The following is an 18,166-nucleotide window of genomic DNA, read 5'->3' on the forward strand; positions in this document are numbered from 1 at the left end:
GGGGTCAGCACAGACGACTCGGGCCGTGAGGTGTTTCCTTCCCTCCGCAGTCCCACCAAGCCAGCGGATGAAGTTTCTCCTGGAAAATGTGGCTTCCCGGCAGAACGGCCCTTGACCGGCTGTCAGGAATCATCGCGGAAAAAACGTGACTTTGCGACGGCCGTGTGAAGGCCGAGACACGCTTATGACAGGAACCAAGGCCGATGGGGACGCCTGGCTCTGCACAAGGAAACCAGACACCAAAACAGCAGACAGAAGCCGAGTTACTCTCAACAGATCCCACAAACATGAACACAGGCACCACTGGAGTCTGCAGAGCCTTCTAGAATCAAACATGCCACCCCAAGGCCAATGCCTCACGGTTTGGGGCGGGAGGATGCTCGTCTCCCTGAACACAAATGCCCTCGAAAGCAGGACTTGAGGATCGAGCATAAAACGAGCACTGAACAGTCGAAGAGCCAGAATGCCACCTGGTCAGGGCCATTGTCACCAGCGCCGTGATGTCAGAGAGCGCTTGGGGGACAGCCTGGAGGAGGGGAACAGGAAAGTGGGGAACGTGCAGGGCCCGCGGCTCAGCCCCTCTGCTGGTGGCACCAAGGGCAGGGACCGCATCCAGAGTCCCCCACCTGCTCTGCACCCTCTGGAGTCCCGGCACAGTGTCCCCCACCACAGGGGCCACGTGCCCGTCTGCACCCACAGGATGAGGCTCTGCCGGCCAGAGCACCCGCCGTGTGCCCAGACGGTCCGCCTCCTGTCTCAGCCTCCGCCACGGGAAGTCAGCAGGGGCGAGCCGCAGAACAAAACCTGCAAACCGCAGGACTTCCCGAAACTCAGTCTCCACGGCAGAAACGTTTTTTCCTAAACATGAAATACATCAAAACCACATTCGCTGAGTTCACTACATGCTTCTGGTGAGTCTCTTGGCAAATAAAACACAAATATTTGGGTCACCTGGTGTGTAATTCTGCACACAGGAAGCAGGTGTGAAATGTTTCTAGACCTTCCTCACAGCTCTTAAGAGCAAAAGGCAGACGGTCACTTTCCCGTGAAGTAGGAAGAGGCGCCCGTTCCCTGCCCCCCCACGCCCAGCTCTGACGGGGCCGCGCCGGCTGTCTCTGGGCGGAGCTGCAGGGCCCCCATGAACCGAACCCTTCCTGGGTCCTGCGCATGGCTCAAGGCTCCTCTAGCGCAGAGGACTGGACTGTGGGCCCCGCTCCGTCCTGCTCCTCCTGGGGAAGGGGTCTTGGTGATGCCCATCATTGTGCCTGCTCAGAGCAGGAGCGAGGAGAGCTCCTCCCCCCACCCACCCACCCCAGACCCACTGCCGGTCCTTCCAGGGGCTGCCATCCCAGGTGAGGCCGGCACACGGCCCGGGTGCTCGTCTCCAGCGAGGGGGACTGAGGCCAGGCGGGTGCAGGGCACCCCACCCAGAGTCCTAGCGACCTTCAGCCGACACAGTGTCGTGGCTCTACTTGGACACGTGCCCCCCAGGCTTCAGTTCACGACAACCTTGAAACAGTCAAGCTTAAGCGGAATGGATAATCTCCGGTATCACACGAAGCACATGGCATGACACGCGTCTGCGGAAAGCTGGCTGAACCCCGCACGAGTGGAAAACAGGTGCCTTCAAGCTCCCCGCGTCCCCGAGAGGGAGGCCCGCCTGTAGGTGTGCGGCACCGAGACCAAAGGGACACCCCGCCACAGCAGCAGACGAGGCGCCGCAGCAGCAGACGAGGCGCCGCTGCTCCGGAAACTCGGCGCGCAAGCAGGTCAAGTGTCAGATTTTGAAGCAATTTGGCAATTTAAGAAACTCATTTAATTTTTCTCAGGATCTCAAATGTTCTTCTCATGATGATTCTGTCCACGGTAGTGACTTTCTCTCGGCCTCGTGAAGATGCCCCAATTCCCTCCAGTTCCCCTTGGAGCGGCATCCTCTGCTCCCCTGCACCCAGAGCCCAGAGCAGGGACGGGTGTCCCCTCGGCCCCGCGGCATGGTCCCTCGGGGGACCCTCCCGTCACGGGACCTGTCCCTGCCACAGCACATGTCTGCTGCAGCGACACAGTCCCTCTGACAAGGACACATCCTCGTCCACAGCACGATGTGCCCGGAGACAGGGGCAGCTGCTACAGGCTCACCTGAGACCCCAGTCCCCCCATCCAGACCCAGCCCCTCGGCCCCGTGAGAGCATCCAGGCTGCCTGCAGTTCAGAGCCCGCGTTAACAGCCCTCTTGTCCTTTCTCCTGGCTTCTCCCGTCTCACATTTGTCCAGGACACAGTGCCCGGAGCAGTCTGGCTTTCTCCAGGAGCTGCCCCCTTCCCCACCTGCTGTCGGCCACTGGGGGCCAGCAAGCGGTCGCCCCGATGACAGGCTTGACGGAAGAAGAACGCCAGTCCCCGTTGGAAAACGTGGCCCATTTATTTGAACTGACAGCATCGGTACATAATGCAAACGTTTCTTTGGTAATGAACTGATTACAATGAACACAGAAGGCACTTGGCTGTGGGCTACAGTCAGAAAGTAAATAAATATGTACATTCGCTTCGCGAGGCGGTGATCCCCCCGCAGTGGCCGCAGAGGGTCCCTTGGGGCCCTGCCCGCAGCTCAGACACTGTGGTGCAATGAGACCAGGGGCCCGACGCTCCTGCCGCAGTCACACACCCTCACCGTGAGTCGCAGACAGCCCTCCCCACCCCGCCGAGGGCGCAGTCCCACCCCACATCCTGACCCGCGTGCGTGTGCGTCTGTGGCAAGGACACATGGCCACCTGTGAACGGCAGACCCGGGGGCATGGGCGCCGCCCCGTCCCCTGACGCCTGAGCAGCTCTCCTAACCACCACGCTGGGCGCGCGGTTATCCACTCTCTTGCAGGCAGAAACGGCTCTAAGGTTTGGTGGTCAAAGGTGACTCGATATCCCCAAAGACGCCCCATGCCCCGCGAGACACAAGCTGGTATTTGCCACTTGGCGTCCCGAGGCCAGGGAATCAGGTTGGCCGTGTTTAAAACCACTGTGGACACGCACGACGGGAGTGCTCGCCCCACCCCGTGGTCGCGGCAGCCCGGTCAGAGCCTGGGGTCTCCTGCTTCCGGAACGAGGCCCGCGCCGGGCCAGACTGGGCTCTGAACCGGCCCACCACATGCCCAACCCCCGGAGACCTGCCTCCAGGCCTCCAGGGTGACGGCCAGCCCACAGCGCCCCACCCTGGACTGGCCACCACATACTGGGACCACCTGCGTCCTTGGGGGTCGCGTGGGGGCCTCGCGTCTGTGCACGCTCCTCAGGACACGCATTACTTCGTGTCTAGAACAAGGAGGAGGCTGCTGGTCGATTACGAAGAGCGAGACCATGAGGTACGATGGTTGCTTTTCTCTGAACTCTAAGACAACTTTTGTGTAGTGGGAAGTGATTTTCTGCCGTTCCCGACACCTAGAACGTGCGCAAAATCTCACACAACGTCGTGCATTTCAAAAATACAAATGAGGTAAAGGGGTCGGTGTTGTTTCTTTAAGGCACTCACACGACCTGAACGTAGGAAGTCCCTCGGCGCGGAGAAGTCCGCAGCGCTCGGCTGGGACCAGAGCCCAGTGTGTGTCGCGGGCCACCGGCGCGCGCCCGGCCTTCGGCAGGAACGGGCTTCACATCTGGCCCACGCCGGGCAGCGTCACACGAGTGCTAGTGAAAACCAGCCTGTTTCTGCCTTTCTGCACGTGGCTTCATCTCACTCTCGCGGGCGAGCCGCTGGAAGCCGCGGGTGAGCAGGGCCGTCCGTTCAGGGACGACACGCTGGCACCCACCACCCAGACCGTCACCCCGGCTCTCCTGCGAGTCTGTCTGTCGGCCACGCGCCGCTCTTCCCTTCCCAGCGCGGCGTGCGTCCTTCTGGCGGCTCCGGGACGTGCCCTGGCTGCGGGGCTGGCGGCGGGGGTGGGGCGGGGGCTCGTCGGCAAGCTCCAGGTGTAGAACCAAGTGGGGCTCACTTTTGGTTGAGAAGAAATGATGGTATCCAGGGAAGTGAATTTAGGAGCCTAAATGACTTAACTGTGCAATTTAATAGTAGCACCAATATTTCATCAAAAACATTAAATAAAGACCTGAGAATCTAACGTGAAGTCAGGACACGTGTCCGTGGTTTCTCCTCTGTGAATGCTCTGCTCTGAGCACTTGTGCTCTGCTGAGACGGAGGGGGTCCCTCCCGTCCGCACGCCCTGTGCCGGCCGTCGGTCTCAAGGACACGTGGAGGGCCCCGAAGGCCTCGCCGAGCCTAAGGCTTCCTCCCCGGGCCATCTCTCGGGCAGACTGGACAGCAGGCCCCACGGGCTCTCACAGGCGCTGGGCAGTCGGCAGGCGGGCAGGCCTCCACGAAGCAGGTGACCTGCCCGTCCTGGGAGAGAAGGGCACAAGGACCTGTCACTTCCTGGAGCACGTGGCCTGTGCCTCACCCCCTGCCTGTCGGCCCCTCCGACCGTGACCGGTCTGGGCCCCTCGGTGCAGTCTGTACTGCAGCCGACGCCCCCGCTGACCCACAGCTGCCCACCCCCCGTGCTCCCGCCCCACCCCCATTGCCCACCTGCCCTGGAGAGCTCAGGACCCCATACCAGCTCAGCACAGCCCCCAGATTTACATCTGGGATGTCCACCAGGGGGCAAAGTAGGGACACCCACAAGGGACACCCCTTCCTGTCCCCGCGTCACCAAACACGTCTGGACACCATGGCCGATGTGGCCACCACGGCACCTCCGTCCCCTTTCTCTGGGGACCGAGAACCACCTGGCAGGCCCACCCGCCTCACTGGTGCAAACACCCTGAGGCAGCCTGGGCCGGGGGTGTGCAGGCCCACCGCGAGCAGAGCTCCAGGGGTTAGAGCGCCTCCCGAGAGGGGCCCCCCACCTCAGAGCACCGCCCGTGCCCAGCTGCCCACGGCAGAGCCCCAGACGCACCCGGCACTCGCAGACAGAGCACGCGTCCCGCCTCCACTTGGCGCCATTGGCGTGAGGGCCCCCGTCCGCGTCCGCGCAGTCCGTGGAGCTGAGGCGCAACTCCAGCCTCTTAATCTGCAGCGAAGCAAACATGTGCCTCGCTCGCTGGGGGGAAGGTCTGAGCTCTGTGGTGCCGCCACCTCCTGCCCAGCGAGGATGCTTCAGGTCCTGAGACCTCTGGGACAACCCTGGGTGAGCCTTGCCGCGTCGGACATCAAGGGACAAGGGCTGCGGCGTACAGCAGCTCCGGAGAAAGAACAGAAACACGGAGGGGATGGGAGAGGCTCCCACGGGACCGTGCAGGAACGTCCTGACAGAGACTCCCAGACACAGACAGCCCCGACCGGTCACCATCCCGAGCCACGGGCGTCCCAGGGCGACCCTCCTCCACCCCTGCTGCGGCTGCCGACTCGGACAGCGGCTGCGCGGCTGGACATGCTTCTTGCTGTGCCGTGGAGGGTCCGGCAGCCCGCAGGACGCCCACCTCATCTACTGGTCCTAGAGCGGGGTCTCCGCTGAAGAAACCAAACCTCGCGACCCGCACAGAGAACGGACACGACCGGGTGCGGCTGCTCCAGGGAGCACCTGCTGGGAGGTCTGCTCTGGTCAAGGTCAGGGTGCGGAGATTGGATTCAACACGCAGAAACCCCGCGTGCTCCTGGCAGGTAACGGTCTCCATCTACCCCGTGTGACAGCGTGCTGGTCACCGCCCGGCCTCCAGGCTGCGCAACCACACGGCCTCCCTGGTCCAGGCCACCTCACCCTGCGGCCCGGCGGCCCGAGTGCCGTCCGCCCTGGGCCTGGGCGTGGGCGAGTCTCAGCGGCGGCTCTGAAGGGAGCTGCCTCCTGCACTCGGGCCCTCGTTCGCACAGATCTTGGCGTCCCCAGACCTCAGAGCTGTCTTCCAAGTCGTGAAGGAAGGAGGACCCCCGAGGCCGCATGGGCAGCAGCCATGGGCCAGGCAAGGCTGCTGGGGCAGTGGGGGGCTGTCTTCGGTGGCTGCGGACAGGATTTCCAGCCGGAAGCTGCAAGGACAGACCTCACCCAGCGTCTCCCCAGAAATCAAGGGCGGGAGCACATCTGCGTGAACCAGGCCTAGCCCTGCAGAGTCAGAGTCGCCCGCGAACGCTGTCCCCGCCCCCGCTAGGAGGGACAGTGAGGGCAGAGGTTCTGTCCGCATCTCTCAGCATCCAGCGGCCCTGCCCTGGAGTTCGGGGTACGCAGTGGGAGGGGATGCACACCGGCATAATTCCGTCCCGGAGCTGGGAGAAGCCACAGATGGAGTCACAGGTGTGTGCGGCGGGGGAGGCTGGTGGGCACAGGGGCAGGGCCCATGGGTGCAGAGGGTGGGACCAGTGGGCACAGAGGGCGGGGCCAACAGATGCAGAAGGAGGGGTCGGAGAGGACAGGCAGCTGGCTGGCCTCAGGGCCACCCGTCCCCCTTCCTGTCTCTGCTTCCACTGACCCATCTGCAGAGTGTGACCCCTCCTTTCTGCACGCCACTCACCTGTGCACACCTCGTGGTCACCGGTCCAGCCAGCTGGCCTGGAGTGACCGTCTCTAGGACCCACAGCACCCACCTGTCTAGGGCTGAGTCCCCAGGAGGCCCTGTGCCTCACAGCCTGGCCGTGTCTCTGGCTGTAGGTGAGGGTCGAGGGGCTTCTCTCCTGGTGCCACGAACCCCGCCCTCTGCCTGGTGCCCACCGGGCCTCCCGTCTCTCTGCACTCACACACCTGCAGGCCGTCCGCTGAGACCAGAGCTCCTCCTTGGAGAAGGTGCCGATGCTGGTGCCCCCCCCCAATCTGGGGGACCAGACCACAGAATGCCTGCTGACCCCTCCCTGGGGACAAGGGTTAGAGCGACACTCCTGGAGAAACGGCTCTGGAATAGAACTGAGGTCTGAATTCTCTGTGGCCCCAACCCTCAGCCCCTCCTGACCTACGATGTCAACGGCGGCTCCAGGGACCCTGCAGCCGTCACAGTGGTGCCTGCGGACAGCCCACAGTGAGTGCTCACCGGCCACCGGAGTGCAGCCCCCTATGGCCGGGCCGGGGACAGACCACAAGAGAAGAGCCGCCCAAACAGGAGGCTCCCGGTTGGGGAGCTGGAGCCGACTTCGCACGGGAGGGCCTCGGGAGCAAGAACGCCGTCTGTGGTGCGGGACGGGACGTGCAGGGACAGTTACCTGCTCTCTGAGGTCTGTGATGGTCTTCTGCATTTCCTGAACGAAGTCCTTGAAGTCGTTCGTCCCTGGCATCTGTGGGTGCTCGCGGGAGGGGGCTGTGGCATTTCCTGGGTGCTTTCTGTGTTTCCCGATGCTGCATGGGGGAGAAGGAGAAGCCACCAACAGACCTCAGCATGTCACATGTGGCCGCAGGCGCCCCTGCCCAGAGCCTAGGACCCTGCCTCAGGGACAGCCATACCTCGGTGTCCCCCCGGGGCCTGCTTCCCCAACGGGCTCGTCCTCCTGGTAGCTGAACCCCAGCGATCGCCTGCCTCGGAAGTGGTGTGAAAAGGCGTTGAACTGTCCCCTGGTCCTGCAGTCTGAAACGAGTGTGCGGGGTGTGAGCGGTCGGCTCTGGCTCAGGAGACGCAGGGCACATCCTGAGAAACATCACCGGCACGTCGATGACACAAGCCGCGACCTCATGGCAGGCCTCCTCCCTCCATGGGCAAGTCTTGGCCTCGGCACCGCATCCTCTTGGCCCAGCAGCCCCCCAGCCTCGCCTGGGCTCCCCGCCAACAGACAGGACTGCCTCCTCCTCCATGAACGCACCACACCCCCGTCCTTTCAATCCCGCGCTGGCTTCCCACCACGGCATCACTGCCCTCCGCGGCCCGGGCGCCATGCTCACAGGGGCACCGTACACACGCCCGTGCCCCCTTGTCCCTCGTTCACCTCCAGGGCCTGCTCTCTTCAGGTCCCTCCCGCCTGCCCACGACTACCCCATTGCACAAACGCTCGGCTTCACGCCGCGTCCCATCTGCCCAGGACAGGCCTGGCCGGGAAGGTGGCAGAGGCTACACACGGCCCTTCCCAGGCGCTGAGGCATGCAGAGCGGCGGTGGAAACCCTCGGAGAGAAAGTACAAAAACAGGCTGCTGTCCCCCGCCCTGGCCTAGCGGGCCCGCGACCACCTTGGGAGGCGAAGGCCAGAGGTAAGACCGCCGAACGCTCTGCGATTTGCTTTAGTGCCGGAACACGCATCTTCCCGCTCAGACCTGGACCCACAGCCCAAAACTCCAACCCTGAGGCAGGTTCACGGCGTAACGCACCGGACCCAGGAGGCCTGGGCAACACTGCCACCCGAGCGCTCGCCCCCAGTGGGGCCCCGGCTCACAGGCCACGCGCCCCCCGGGGAGGCAGAAGGAGCTCACGTCAGAGAGAACGGCCTCCATCTTCCAAACCCAGAAACGTGCCCGTCCTCACAGCCGCCCCGTCGGGCAAATGTGAATCCACGTTCCAGCCCCATCCCCCGCGTCCAGGTCACGGTGGTGGGACGTGCGGCACCGCGCGCCTCCTGAAGCAGCCCCGGGAGGACACAGCCTGCCCCATCCGCGCCTGTGCCCGGGACACGAGCCTGGGTCCGAGCGGAGAAAAGCTGGCTGGGAGAGTCCACCGTGGGTCTGGAGGAAGGCAGCTCCGCACCTGCTGCGGAAAGTGGGGGCCACGGGGCTCGGCACGAAACCCCCCGCGGGAAGTGCTCAGTGAGCGTCCGCCCTCCCCCGATCCCGCCCCCCCCACCCAAGTCACTGAGGGGAGTGGCACGCCGCCTGCGACTTCCTCGGCTGGTTTAGGAAAATGTGGCGTGTTCCTTCATGACGCACACATGCATGTCCACGCAGACACACGGATGCACGCATAGCATACACGTGTGCACACGCGTGCTCACAGACGGCCGTATCACGGGGTGAGAGAGGACAGTAACGCCGGACGAAACTTTAACAACTGTGAGTCTGATGAAATACAAAGATACTTTGTACTATTTTAAAATTAATGCAATTATTTCAAAACTGTGTCTGTGTGTGCGCGCACGTGCCCCATCAATCCCCACAAAGGGCAACTTCTAACTTTGGTACAAGAAAGAGAAACTGCCCACCCGGGTGCCGCTTCTCTGGGCTCTCCTGCGCGAGCCTCACGCCCGGGGCTCCGCACACACTCCAGGACCCACGGGGAGCTCAAGCTGCTCTCTGGGAGTTTTTTGGAAAGTGGAATGGAAAGTAAACAGCAACCGACATCTGGTCCTGTCAGACCTTAATTCTTTCCTTTCTGCTGTGTTTTAGACGTGGCTTTTGACCTATGACAGAAGACAGAGCTTCCGATGAACCCGGCCGGCTCAGGACCTGGAGGAAGCGCGTCCAGCGGCAGGAAGTCAGAACGGCCCCCGCTGCGGCACGGACGAGAGAATGGCCCCGATGACACCGCCCGGCTCTGAGTCTCTGCCTCTCCAGGGTCTCCGGCTTTTCCGAGCAAAAACAACAGAAAACCCAGCTCTGCCCCTGTGTAAGCAGCCAGGGGGGCTGGTGGCACCATCAGGACGTGAAGTTTTGTATCTCGAAAAGAACCGGCCCTTTCCGGGGCTTGCGAAGAGCAGGTCTCTGCAGGCACAAGGACCCACTCTACGCCCACCCTCGGAAATGTGAGTGCAGCTGCACAAACAGGCAAGGATAATTCTTTAAAAAAAGTGAAAACACCCCAAAACCAGTTTCCCTTAGATGCAGCAGGGGGACTGAAAATGTTTCGGGACACGGGATGTGCAGTCAACTCAGCCCCAGTTGTCACACGAGTCGTCCTGTAACACGACGCACCGCGCTCTGCACCCGCACGCACACACGCACCACATCCACACAGAGGACGGCCAAGCGGACAGACGCCGCGCCCGATCGGCGCGGCCACCGTGCACAGACGTCAGCAGAGGACAGCGCTGACCTACCAACCCAGAGTCTCGCGCTCACGGACATGACGGCCGACGGAGAGCCACGGCGAGAGCTGCTTCCCCCGGAAGAGGAGGTGGGCAGAGGCCGCTCAAGGCCGAGGGTGGAGGCGGGAGGAGCCATCTCCACGGCAGGGGGCCGCTGCAGGTCAGCCGTCTCTGGCCGCTGAGGAGCAGGGTCTCGTGGCCGGCTCCGGACACCTCCCGCTTCATCCTCCCCGGGTCTGACCGCCGTTTGAGCAAAGCCCAAATTACATTCAGGTCAGGAAAGGAGCATCAAGGTGAGCGACAGTGGGATCTGCGAATGCAGGGGAGCCACAGAGCGAGGATGGCCCCCGCGGCAGGGACCCAGCAGCCCCGCCGAACACGTCCGAGGCCTGCGCGCAGACGGCCGCCCCTCCAGACCTTCCACGACACTCTGGCAACGCGTGTTGTCACGGGCGTTTGGAACGCGCGGCACCCCGAGTCGGGTGCGAGCTACGCTTCCGGACAGTCTGAGTCCAGTGCCGTCCCAGGGGGCCCACATGACACTCGTCCAACACACAAGTCCTCCCAGGAGACGCAGGCTCGGTGTTAAGAAAAAAGCAGAAGCCGGACCGACTGTGCTTATTCCTGCCTCCTGCGCGCGGCCCTCGGTCCTGAGTTCTTACAGAAACAGCACGTGTCCGGAGCGGCTCCCCACCAGCATGGCTGGGCTCTGCTGCGTCCCTGAGCAGCCACCCCGGAGCTGTGGCACGTGGGGAGCGGGGACGACGTTCCCCAGTGCGTGCAGCAGGCCCCCGGGACACGCACCTTCACAGCAGTCCTGCCACACGCGCAGGTCCACCCTGGGGATCTCGTCACAGCTGCCGTACCCGTGGGGGAACTCCGCCACACGGAACACGTCCCTCTGCACGCGGGTGATGTTGTCGGCGTTGTCACACAGGATCCTGGCCAGGGACGTCTGCTTGATCTGGGTCAGCTGCGCCGGGGAGAACACCCCCGGGTTTTCATACCATAACCTGTGCTTCCCCAGAACAAGACAAAGCACACACAGGAGGTGAATTAAAACATTCCCTGATCAGCTCTGTGGACTGTCTAGACCCCGCCGGCGTCCACCGGGTATGGCTCACGGAGGGACTCAGACTCAGCTCAGCTTTCTGACTCAGGAACAGAACAAAAAATCTGGACGAAAACCAGCAGCGGGTCGGCTGCTCGGAAGGCAGCATGGGCCACGGTTGGAATCCACGGCCTGGCGCGCAGCGCCGGAGGGCTCCCTGGGGCGGGGGGCGGTGTCCTCCCCTACGTGAAGCTACACTAACGACACCCATGAAACCTGAAACGTGGCGGTCCTGCCGGAAGCTCAGACTCCTCCAGACTCCCACAGCATTGGACCCTGTGAATTCTCTATTCCTAGGAACAGAAATGTCTTAAGTGGAAGGACACGAAAGCACCCGTGAACAAGGCTGTGTAATTCTCGGGTGCGGTGGGAGGGAACTCCCCACACCAGGGAGCCGATCACAGTGAGGGGTGACGGCACTCATTCACTTTCACCTGCACACGGAGCTCCGGCAACGGCTCCTTGCCTTCCCGAGTCCCCAGAAAGGTGCATTAAGAGCAGAGGCTCTTCCCTTTGACACCTGCCTTCACCCGTCCCCGTGGCACCTGCCCTCACCTGTCCCGAGGCACCTGACTTCACCTGTCCCCATGGCACCTGCCCTCACTTGTCCCCGTGGCACCTGATTTTACCTGTCCCGAGGCACCTGCCTCCCCTGTCCCCGTGGCATCTGCGTTTACCTGTCCCCGTCTCTCAAGCGCTTGAACTGCGTGCTCAGCAGGCACATGAGGGTGGGCCCCAGCCGGCTGCCTGGGACCAAGTCTTCCACCATGAGGGCAGGAAACAAGTCGATGTTGAGTGGGGACCCATACAACCTGCAGAACAAGCAAGTGAAACCTTGAATGTGCCCGAGAAAGCGGCAGCAGAACAAAGAGGAAAAAGCCCTCGCTGTTCGGTATTACTCAGCACCTTCCAAACCTTTTGTCAGCCAAGAAATTCGCTGTGACTTAAGCATCTACATGTCATACTTTAGGAGTTTTCTGTACCATTTACACACACACACACACACATAAAACACGTGCGCAATTTATTATAACTTTAGAAAAACCAACTTACCAGAGGAAAAACTAAACTCCTGCCTTTTCTGTTCAGAAATAACCCCACCTGACAGTGTAAGGTACGTCCTTCCAGTTTCCTTCCATGAACACAAAGGAACGGGCTTCAGGGAGCTAAGGCAGACCCCAGAAGGAATCGCCGTAACGCCGCGATTCGACTGTCTGTGGAAGATCCTCATGCCGCAAAGCTCGTTACGAAGCAGAACTCGACCACACGCCTGAGGTGGCGACAGTTCGGTGCCCCAGGACAAGGGCGCTCGTCCAGCTCCTGCAGCTCCGTAGGGAGGCCCGTGGGAACTGAGCGGCCCGCAGCCCACCGGAGACACCCCAGCGGCTCCCCAGACGCACGTGTCAGCTTGCCCTCAATGGGGACTCAGAGCCCGGTGCACCACCCAGCTGAGGGGCCCCACGGCCCGCAGGGACAGAGGGAGGCCGCTGCAGCAGCACCGGTCCTTCTGGAAGGGAGGCTGAGTGGTCTCCACACCGCACACGGAAACGGGAGCCACACGGTGTGGTCCCCAGGGAGCCACCTGGAAGCCTGCCTAGGACCCCGGAGCTCCAGCTCCGCCAGCACCCCACCCACGACCCCACTGCTGACACGGGCACGGCACCCGCTTCAAAAAGGGACGGGGGACACAGACAGCAGGGCAGTGCCCCACTCTGACCAGGCCCTGCTCCCTCCCCACCCCCCACCCTAAGGAAGGTCCCGCAGGCCTTTTTGCCCCTGAAGTTTCCAGCCCCTCTGGGCCTAGGACCACAGGCCCCTCCCCCACACGGCAGCCGACAGACAGCAAAGTGAATGAGAGACCGGGTGTTCGGTGAACAAGGAGGGTCGTCTCTCTGGGGTCCCCGGCGCACACGGGCGCGTCCCTCTGCCCACCAAGCACGCTGCGCCGCAGCACTAGTGCCTCTGGGCCGTGGGAAGTGAGTCTGCGAAGGGGGTATGTACGGGGGGCGTCTGTGTCCATCCGGACAAGAGCAAAGGAGGCCGTTCAAGGACACGAACGACAGACCGTCCCCGTAAACGCTGGTCATGCGACGCGGAGACCCAGAGCGTCCTGCACCCGTGGAGGGCGGGTCACATGCCAGTGGCCGGTGCTGTGTCTGCGTCAGCGCTGGGACACATGACCACAACTTACATCACGCACAGGAGCCGTCTTCTGCCGGAGGCACGCGGGAGACTACCCAGAGAGCGTCCTCCCTCCAGCGCCGAGGCCGTGAGAGCACGAGATCACGCGCGGCCGACAGCAGAGTCCAGAACACAAGCGAGGGAGCCCTCATGGGGAGCTTTCCCTGCCCTCAGCCACGGACACACGGACACACCCAGGGACCTGAGGGCCGATTTCACGAGTCCCCGGACGACGAGGGATCGTGCGAGACTCTAACAAGCAGGGGTCTCCATTAAGGAAACTGAGATGACGAACGTTACAAAAGTCACCACCCAAAGGGCAGCGGTGACCACAGAGAAAGGTCAGGGCTGCAAGTCGAAGGGGCTATCCCGCCGGGGACGCCACGGAGGCCGAGGAGGCCACGGAGAGGTTCCTGTTAGATGGCAGCCCAGAACCTCCTGGACGAAGGCCCCAACCTCCCTGCCCCAGTGGTCTCCAGGGGCCGGCACGCCCTTGCGGTCCCACCACAGGAGCCCCCTGTGGAAGCCCGCACGATCGCCAGAGGCGGCCGCGGTGGTCTCCGGAATCGAGGCAGTCGGGCCAGCAGCTCCGGCCCTGTGCTGGGTGAGCTCCGGGGCCCCCCAAAGCCCAAGATACCCCAGCTGGGCCCTCGGGTTCCCCGCAGCTCCTCCCCTCCGCGTCGGGCCCTGTTGGACAGACACATGGGACACCCACACGGCTATGGCCACGGCCTCCTGCACCAGCACGGCCACCAGAGTCGGCCCCTCCACAGGCTCCCCCCGCCCTGGCTCCTCTCTGACACGTGGCTGCACACACACACTCAAACACAAAGAGCAACGGCCACGCACGCTAGGACCCCCTTTTGTGGCACGCCTGACCTTTACACACGTGAGACGCCCAACGGCGTCCTTCAACCCACCGTCTCAGCTTCTCCCGGATCTCAGGGTTCTTGATCTCGTTTTTCAGGTCCTCGAAGGTGTGCACGGACGACAGGTTGCAGTAGACGCGGTACTCGTGGTAGGGCGGGATGCCATGGTCCCGGCCACGCTGGATGTTGATGGCGGCCAGGTCCAGGGCCACCGTGTGCGCCATGGAGAAGAGCCGCTCAGTGAGCTCTGTGTTGAGCAGCTGGGAGGGCACGCGCATCTTGCCAGCCACGCCGAACAGGCCCCGCAGCAGCGGGTCGATGCCGCCCTCGTTCACAATGCGGAAGGGAGAGAAGAAGGCTTTGTGCAGGGGGACGTGTCCCTGCGGGATGGGCTCAAAGTTCTCGTCCAGCCGGTAGAGCACGGGGTTGATGAGCGTGTGGCCGAACCGGAAGGCGGCTGTGGCGAAGGCATTGACGATACCGGCGTTGACGCCCGGGTCGTAGCCGCGGTACTCGCCCAGTGCCTTCATGCCCACCTCGCCCAGCACCTTGGGCAGCCAGTGCTGGTAAGTGATGTGCTGCATCTGGGCGCCCACGACCTTCCTTGCCTCGTGGTAGATGGTGTCGCCGTCCCAGTGCGGGTTCAGGGCGAGCAGCTCAGTAGCCACGCGGTTGTGCTCTCGGAACCAGAGCGTGTGCAGGCTGGTGAGGCCCAGCTGCTCGTTGGCGCGGGTGGTCCCCAGCCAGGAAGCAGGGGATGGGGCTCTCGTTCTCGTCCCGCATGCACTCCGTGGGCGGCCCAGCGGCAAAGGGCAGCAGCGGCTTCCCCGAGCGCTGCACGACCCCCTGCCGCAGCAGCCCCCGCTGGCTGGCCAGGTCCCGGACGGCGCGCGCCTCGTGCTCTGAGCTCCCGTACACGTTGGAGGCGTCGATGTAGGACGTGAGCTGGTTGATCTGCTCCCGTGGGTACACGGAGTTCATGAGCAGCGACGTCATGCCGCTGCCGCACACGGGGCTGGAGCGCACGAAGAACATGCAGCGCGCCCCGCTGCGGGCCCGCGGGTCGTTGGGTGGCACGGCCACCGGGAAGCACGGGGGGTCGCTGCTGCAGACCGAGCTGCAGTGCTGGCCGTCAGAGAAGCGGGCCTGGCTCAGGGCCACCACCGTGGAGTCCAGGTCGTGGTCCAGGAACTGGCCCCACTGCATGAGCATGTGTGTGAACTGCGGGTCGGGCGTGACGGTGTCCGTGCCGATGAGGGACGTGGACACCAGCCGGGGCATGGGCAGCGCGTGCCCGTGGTACAGGCGGCCAGGGGTCGACGCCACGGGGGGTGTTGAAGCCGTTCTCGTACACGGCCTTCAGCAGGCGCTCGAAGGCTGTCAGCGAGGCGCCCCACATGGGCCGCTGCAGGTTGTTACACGTGCCGTCGTGCGTGCGGAACTTCCGGTGGAAGCACACGTCCGAGCAGTTGGTCACGCGCCGGTGTGCCGTGCAGCCCGACAGGTTGGCGATGAGGCTCAGGTACTGGGGAGACACGAGGTCGTTGTAGTGGTAGCCTGCGGGGAAGGGGGCAGCTTACTCCCTGCATGGCAGACAGCACCCAGGGACGCGACCCGGGCCCCGCAGCCTCCCCAACCCTGCCCGTCGGGCTGCGGAGCCAGCGGGGGGGACCTGTGCGTGACGGGCAGGGGACAAGCCGGGTCCTTCGGCAAGAGCCAGGGATCCCTTCAGGAACAGCTGGAAGGACCCGACCTGCGTCAGGGCTGGCTCTGCGGGCTGCCCGAGAGCCCTGGACTCACATGGGGCCACACGTGTGCACACACGCACCCACATGCTCACTCGCAGGGGCACACATGCACCCTCGCACCACAGGCGGACACGCAGGGGCACACACCCGAAGTACCCGCTCACAGCCGATCGAGACGGCCTCTGCCTACATTTAAGGGAACAGAGCCTGTCCCGGTTTGTGAGGGCAGCGTCTGAATGACCCCCGCACCGAGCTGGAGGTGGGGCGGTGACGCCATCAGAAATGGGTGCTGCTGGGCTGCATGAGAAGACCCACCCCCGTCAGCAGGCACCTCCCGGACACGGGAAGGTGGACGGGACGCCTGGCTCCACGCCCAGTGAGCTCAGGAAGTCCCAGAACCCCCAGGGGCCCGGGGCTCAAGCACAAGCCCCGTGGGGAGCTTTCTTCCTGCCCTGCCCGTCTGCACTTGGCTGCAGGCGCGGGGCACCGGCCCAGGATGGACACAACAGGCCTCCCCGTGAACTTGGACATGCCTGCAGGGCCCCGAGAGCCAAGCCCCTCAAGTGTCCCTGATGAGAAGCGGCCACGCCACGCCTTCTTGCAAACGCGGCGGGCCGCTCCACGTCACGGGCCATTCAGCCGGAGTCCTGCCGACCGCCCGACCGCCCGACCACGCTCGTCCACCATGCTCTGCTTTAGAAATAAAAACCATCCCTGAATGCAGGCAAATCTGACCAGTGAAAGTGCGGAAATGTGAGAGCAAGTGCGCCCTGAGAATAGGGGAACCGACAAGAAGCCTATTTCGTGACAGAGAAACACCAGGAGGACCGTGTGCAGGAGGCCGTTTTCTTCCAGGTGAGTAGGACGCCGGGGCTTGTGGAACCAAGACCCAGGTGTCCCTGGAGACCAAGGCCTCCTGTGCATGCCTGCAGCTCCTAGAGGTAAGACAGTCGCTCCCCAGCCCTAACACGGTCCTCTACCAGCCTCCCCATGTCACTAAGTGTCACCTCTGGCCTTCCGGCCCCTCAGGCAGAAACCCAATCAGCCGACCCCACATCCAGGCCACACGCGAATGCGTCACCTGCCTCCGAGGCACCTGGAATTCACTCCACTCACCAGCCACCCCAGTGCCAACACTTTCCGCCCCACTGGGCCACTCCACGGACACCTGCGTCCAAGGAGCCTGGACCCCCTGGGCCACTCCACAGGCACCTGCCGCCCCAGAATCCCCCGGGCCACTCCAGGGACACTGGCCACCTCCATGCCCCACCGGTCCCTCCCGCACACACTTGCCTGGTTTCCTGTACCGCCCTCCCCCTTTGTGGCAGGGCCACTGACGACCTGATCCAGGTGACCAGGTCACTTCTTTACAAGGAGCTCCGTGGCTCCCACATCACACAGACCACAAGACCACCCTCTCGCCTCCAGAGCCTGCTGACCCAGCATCTGAGACTGGCCGGGGTCTACACGTGCTGCAGCCCGCTGGGGCCTGCTCTCCTGCGAACACCACACTGTGGCCCAGAGTCGGGCGCCCCTCTGCTGGGCTCCAAGTCGGTTCAGTTTCTCCGGTCTGTCTAGGGCCCCACGGTTCTCCGTACACGGCAGCGTGGGTGAGCACACCGTCCTGCACGAGGGGCTACAGACGGGATCTGCCTCAGTCAGCGGCTGCACAAGGTCTACGGGCGCCTGCTGAAGCTGCTGCAGCCGCACTCACCACGTGAGCCACGGGAAGGGAGGCCACGGCAGGGAAAGGAGCACCACGGAACCCCACGGGCCCTCCACAGGTAGCCGAGCGTGGTCCCTTGCGACCGATGGTTGGGAGCACAGGGAGGCGCCACGGGGACAAGGCCACATGTCCCACGTGCCCCTGTCCCCATCCCCGGGCCGGAAGGGTGGAAAGAGCCCAACACAGGAAAGTGGAGAGAAGGGGCGGGCGGCTCTTGTGTTTCTCCCCAGGGAGCACCTGCGAGGCCAGGCTGGCCTGTCTGTGAAGTGGGATCGTCTACGACGGCCCCGATGGAGGCCAGCGCCCCAGGAAGAAGAGGAGGCACCATGGTCTACGTGTCTACACACAAGCACCAGGAAGCCCAGCTCCAAGCCAGGCCAGGATGGGGACAGGCTCGGGCACCTCCTCTCCCTCCAAGAAGCAGAGACGGGCCCGTTTCCACATCCTCACGCCGCACACGCGCATCTAAGACCGCTCGGCAATTGAAAGACATTTCCATCCTGATGGGCAAGACGGGCTCCCTGAAGACGAGTCGGAAAAGCCCGTGGAGACTGCGGAGCGTGACCCCGGGGGGCACGGTGCACGCACTCCTGGAGAGCTTTAGACGAACACTCGCCCTTGAGGGACCGCGT

General features: G+C 63.5%; 1 protein-coding gene across 1 annotated transcript in view; it reads right to left on the reverse strand.

The window, feature by feature from the left end:
- Window positions 1–2,401: 2,401 nt before the first annotated feature.
- PXDN (peroxidasin) overlaps window positions 2,402–18,166 on the reverse strand; it is a 69,648-nt gene continuing 53,883 nt past the window's right edge. Inside the window, 9 exon segments of the mRNA XM_047744274.1 lie at window positions 2,402–4,382; window positions 4,939–5,052; window positions 7,164–7,296; window positions 7,402–7,522; window positions 10,704–10,912; window positions 11,688–11,822; window positions 14,112–14,791; window positions 14,793–15,374; window positions 15,376–15,617. Of these exon segments, the coding sequence (XP_047600230.1) occupies window positions 4,263–4,382; window positions 4,939–5,052; window positions 7,164–7,296; window positions 7,402–7,522; window positions 10,704–10,912; window positions 11,688–11,822; window positions 14,112–14,791; window positions 14,793–15,374; window positions 15,376–15,617 (2,336 nt within the window). The 3' untranslated portion in view covers window positions 2,402–4,262.

Source organism: Lutra lutra, chromosome 9 (genome assembly GCF_902655055.1).
Source record: "Lutra lutra chromosome 9, mLutLut1.2, whole genome shotgun sequence".
NCBI classification, from domain to species: Eukaryota; Metazoa; Chordata; class Mammalia; order Carnivora; family Mustelidae; genus Lutra; species Lutra lutra.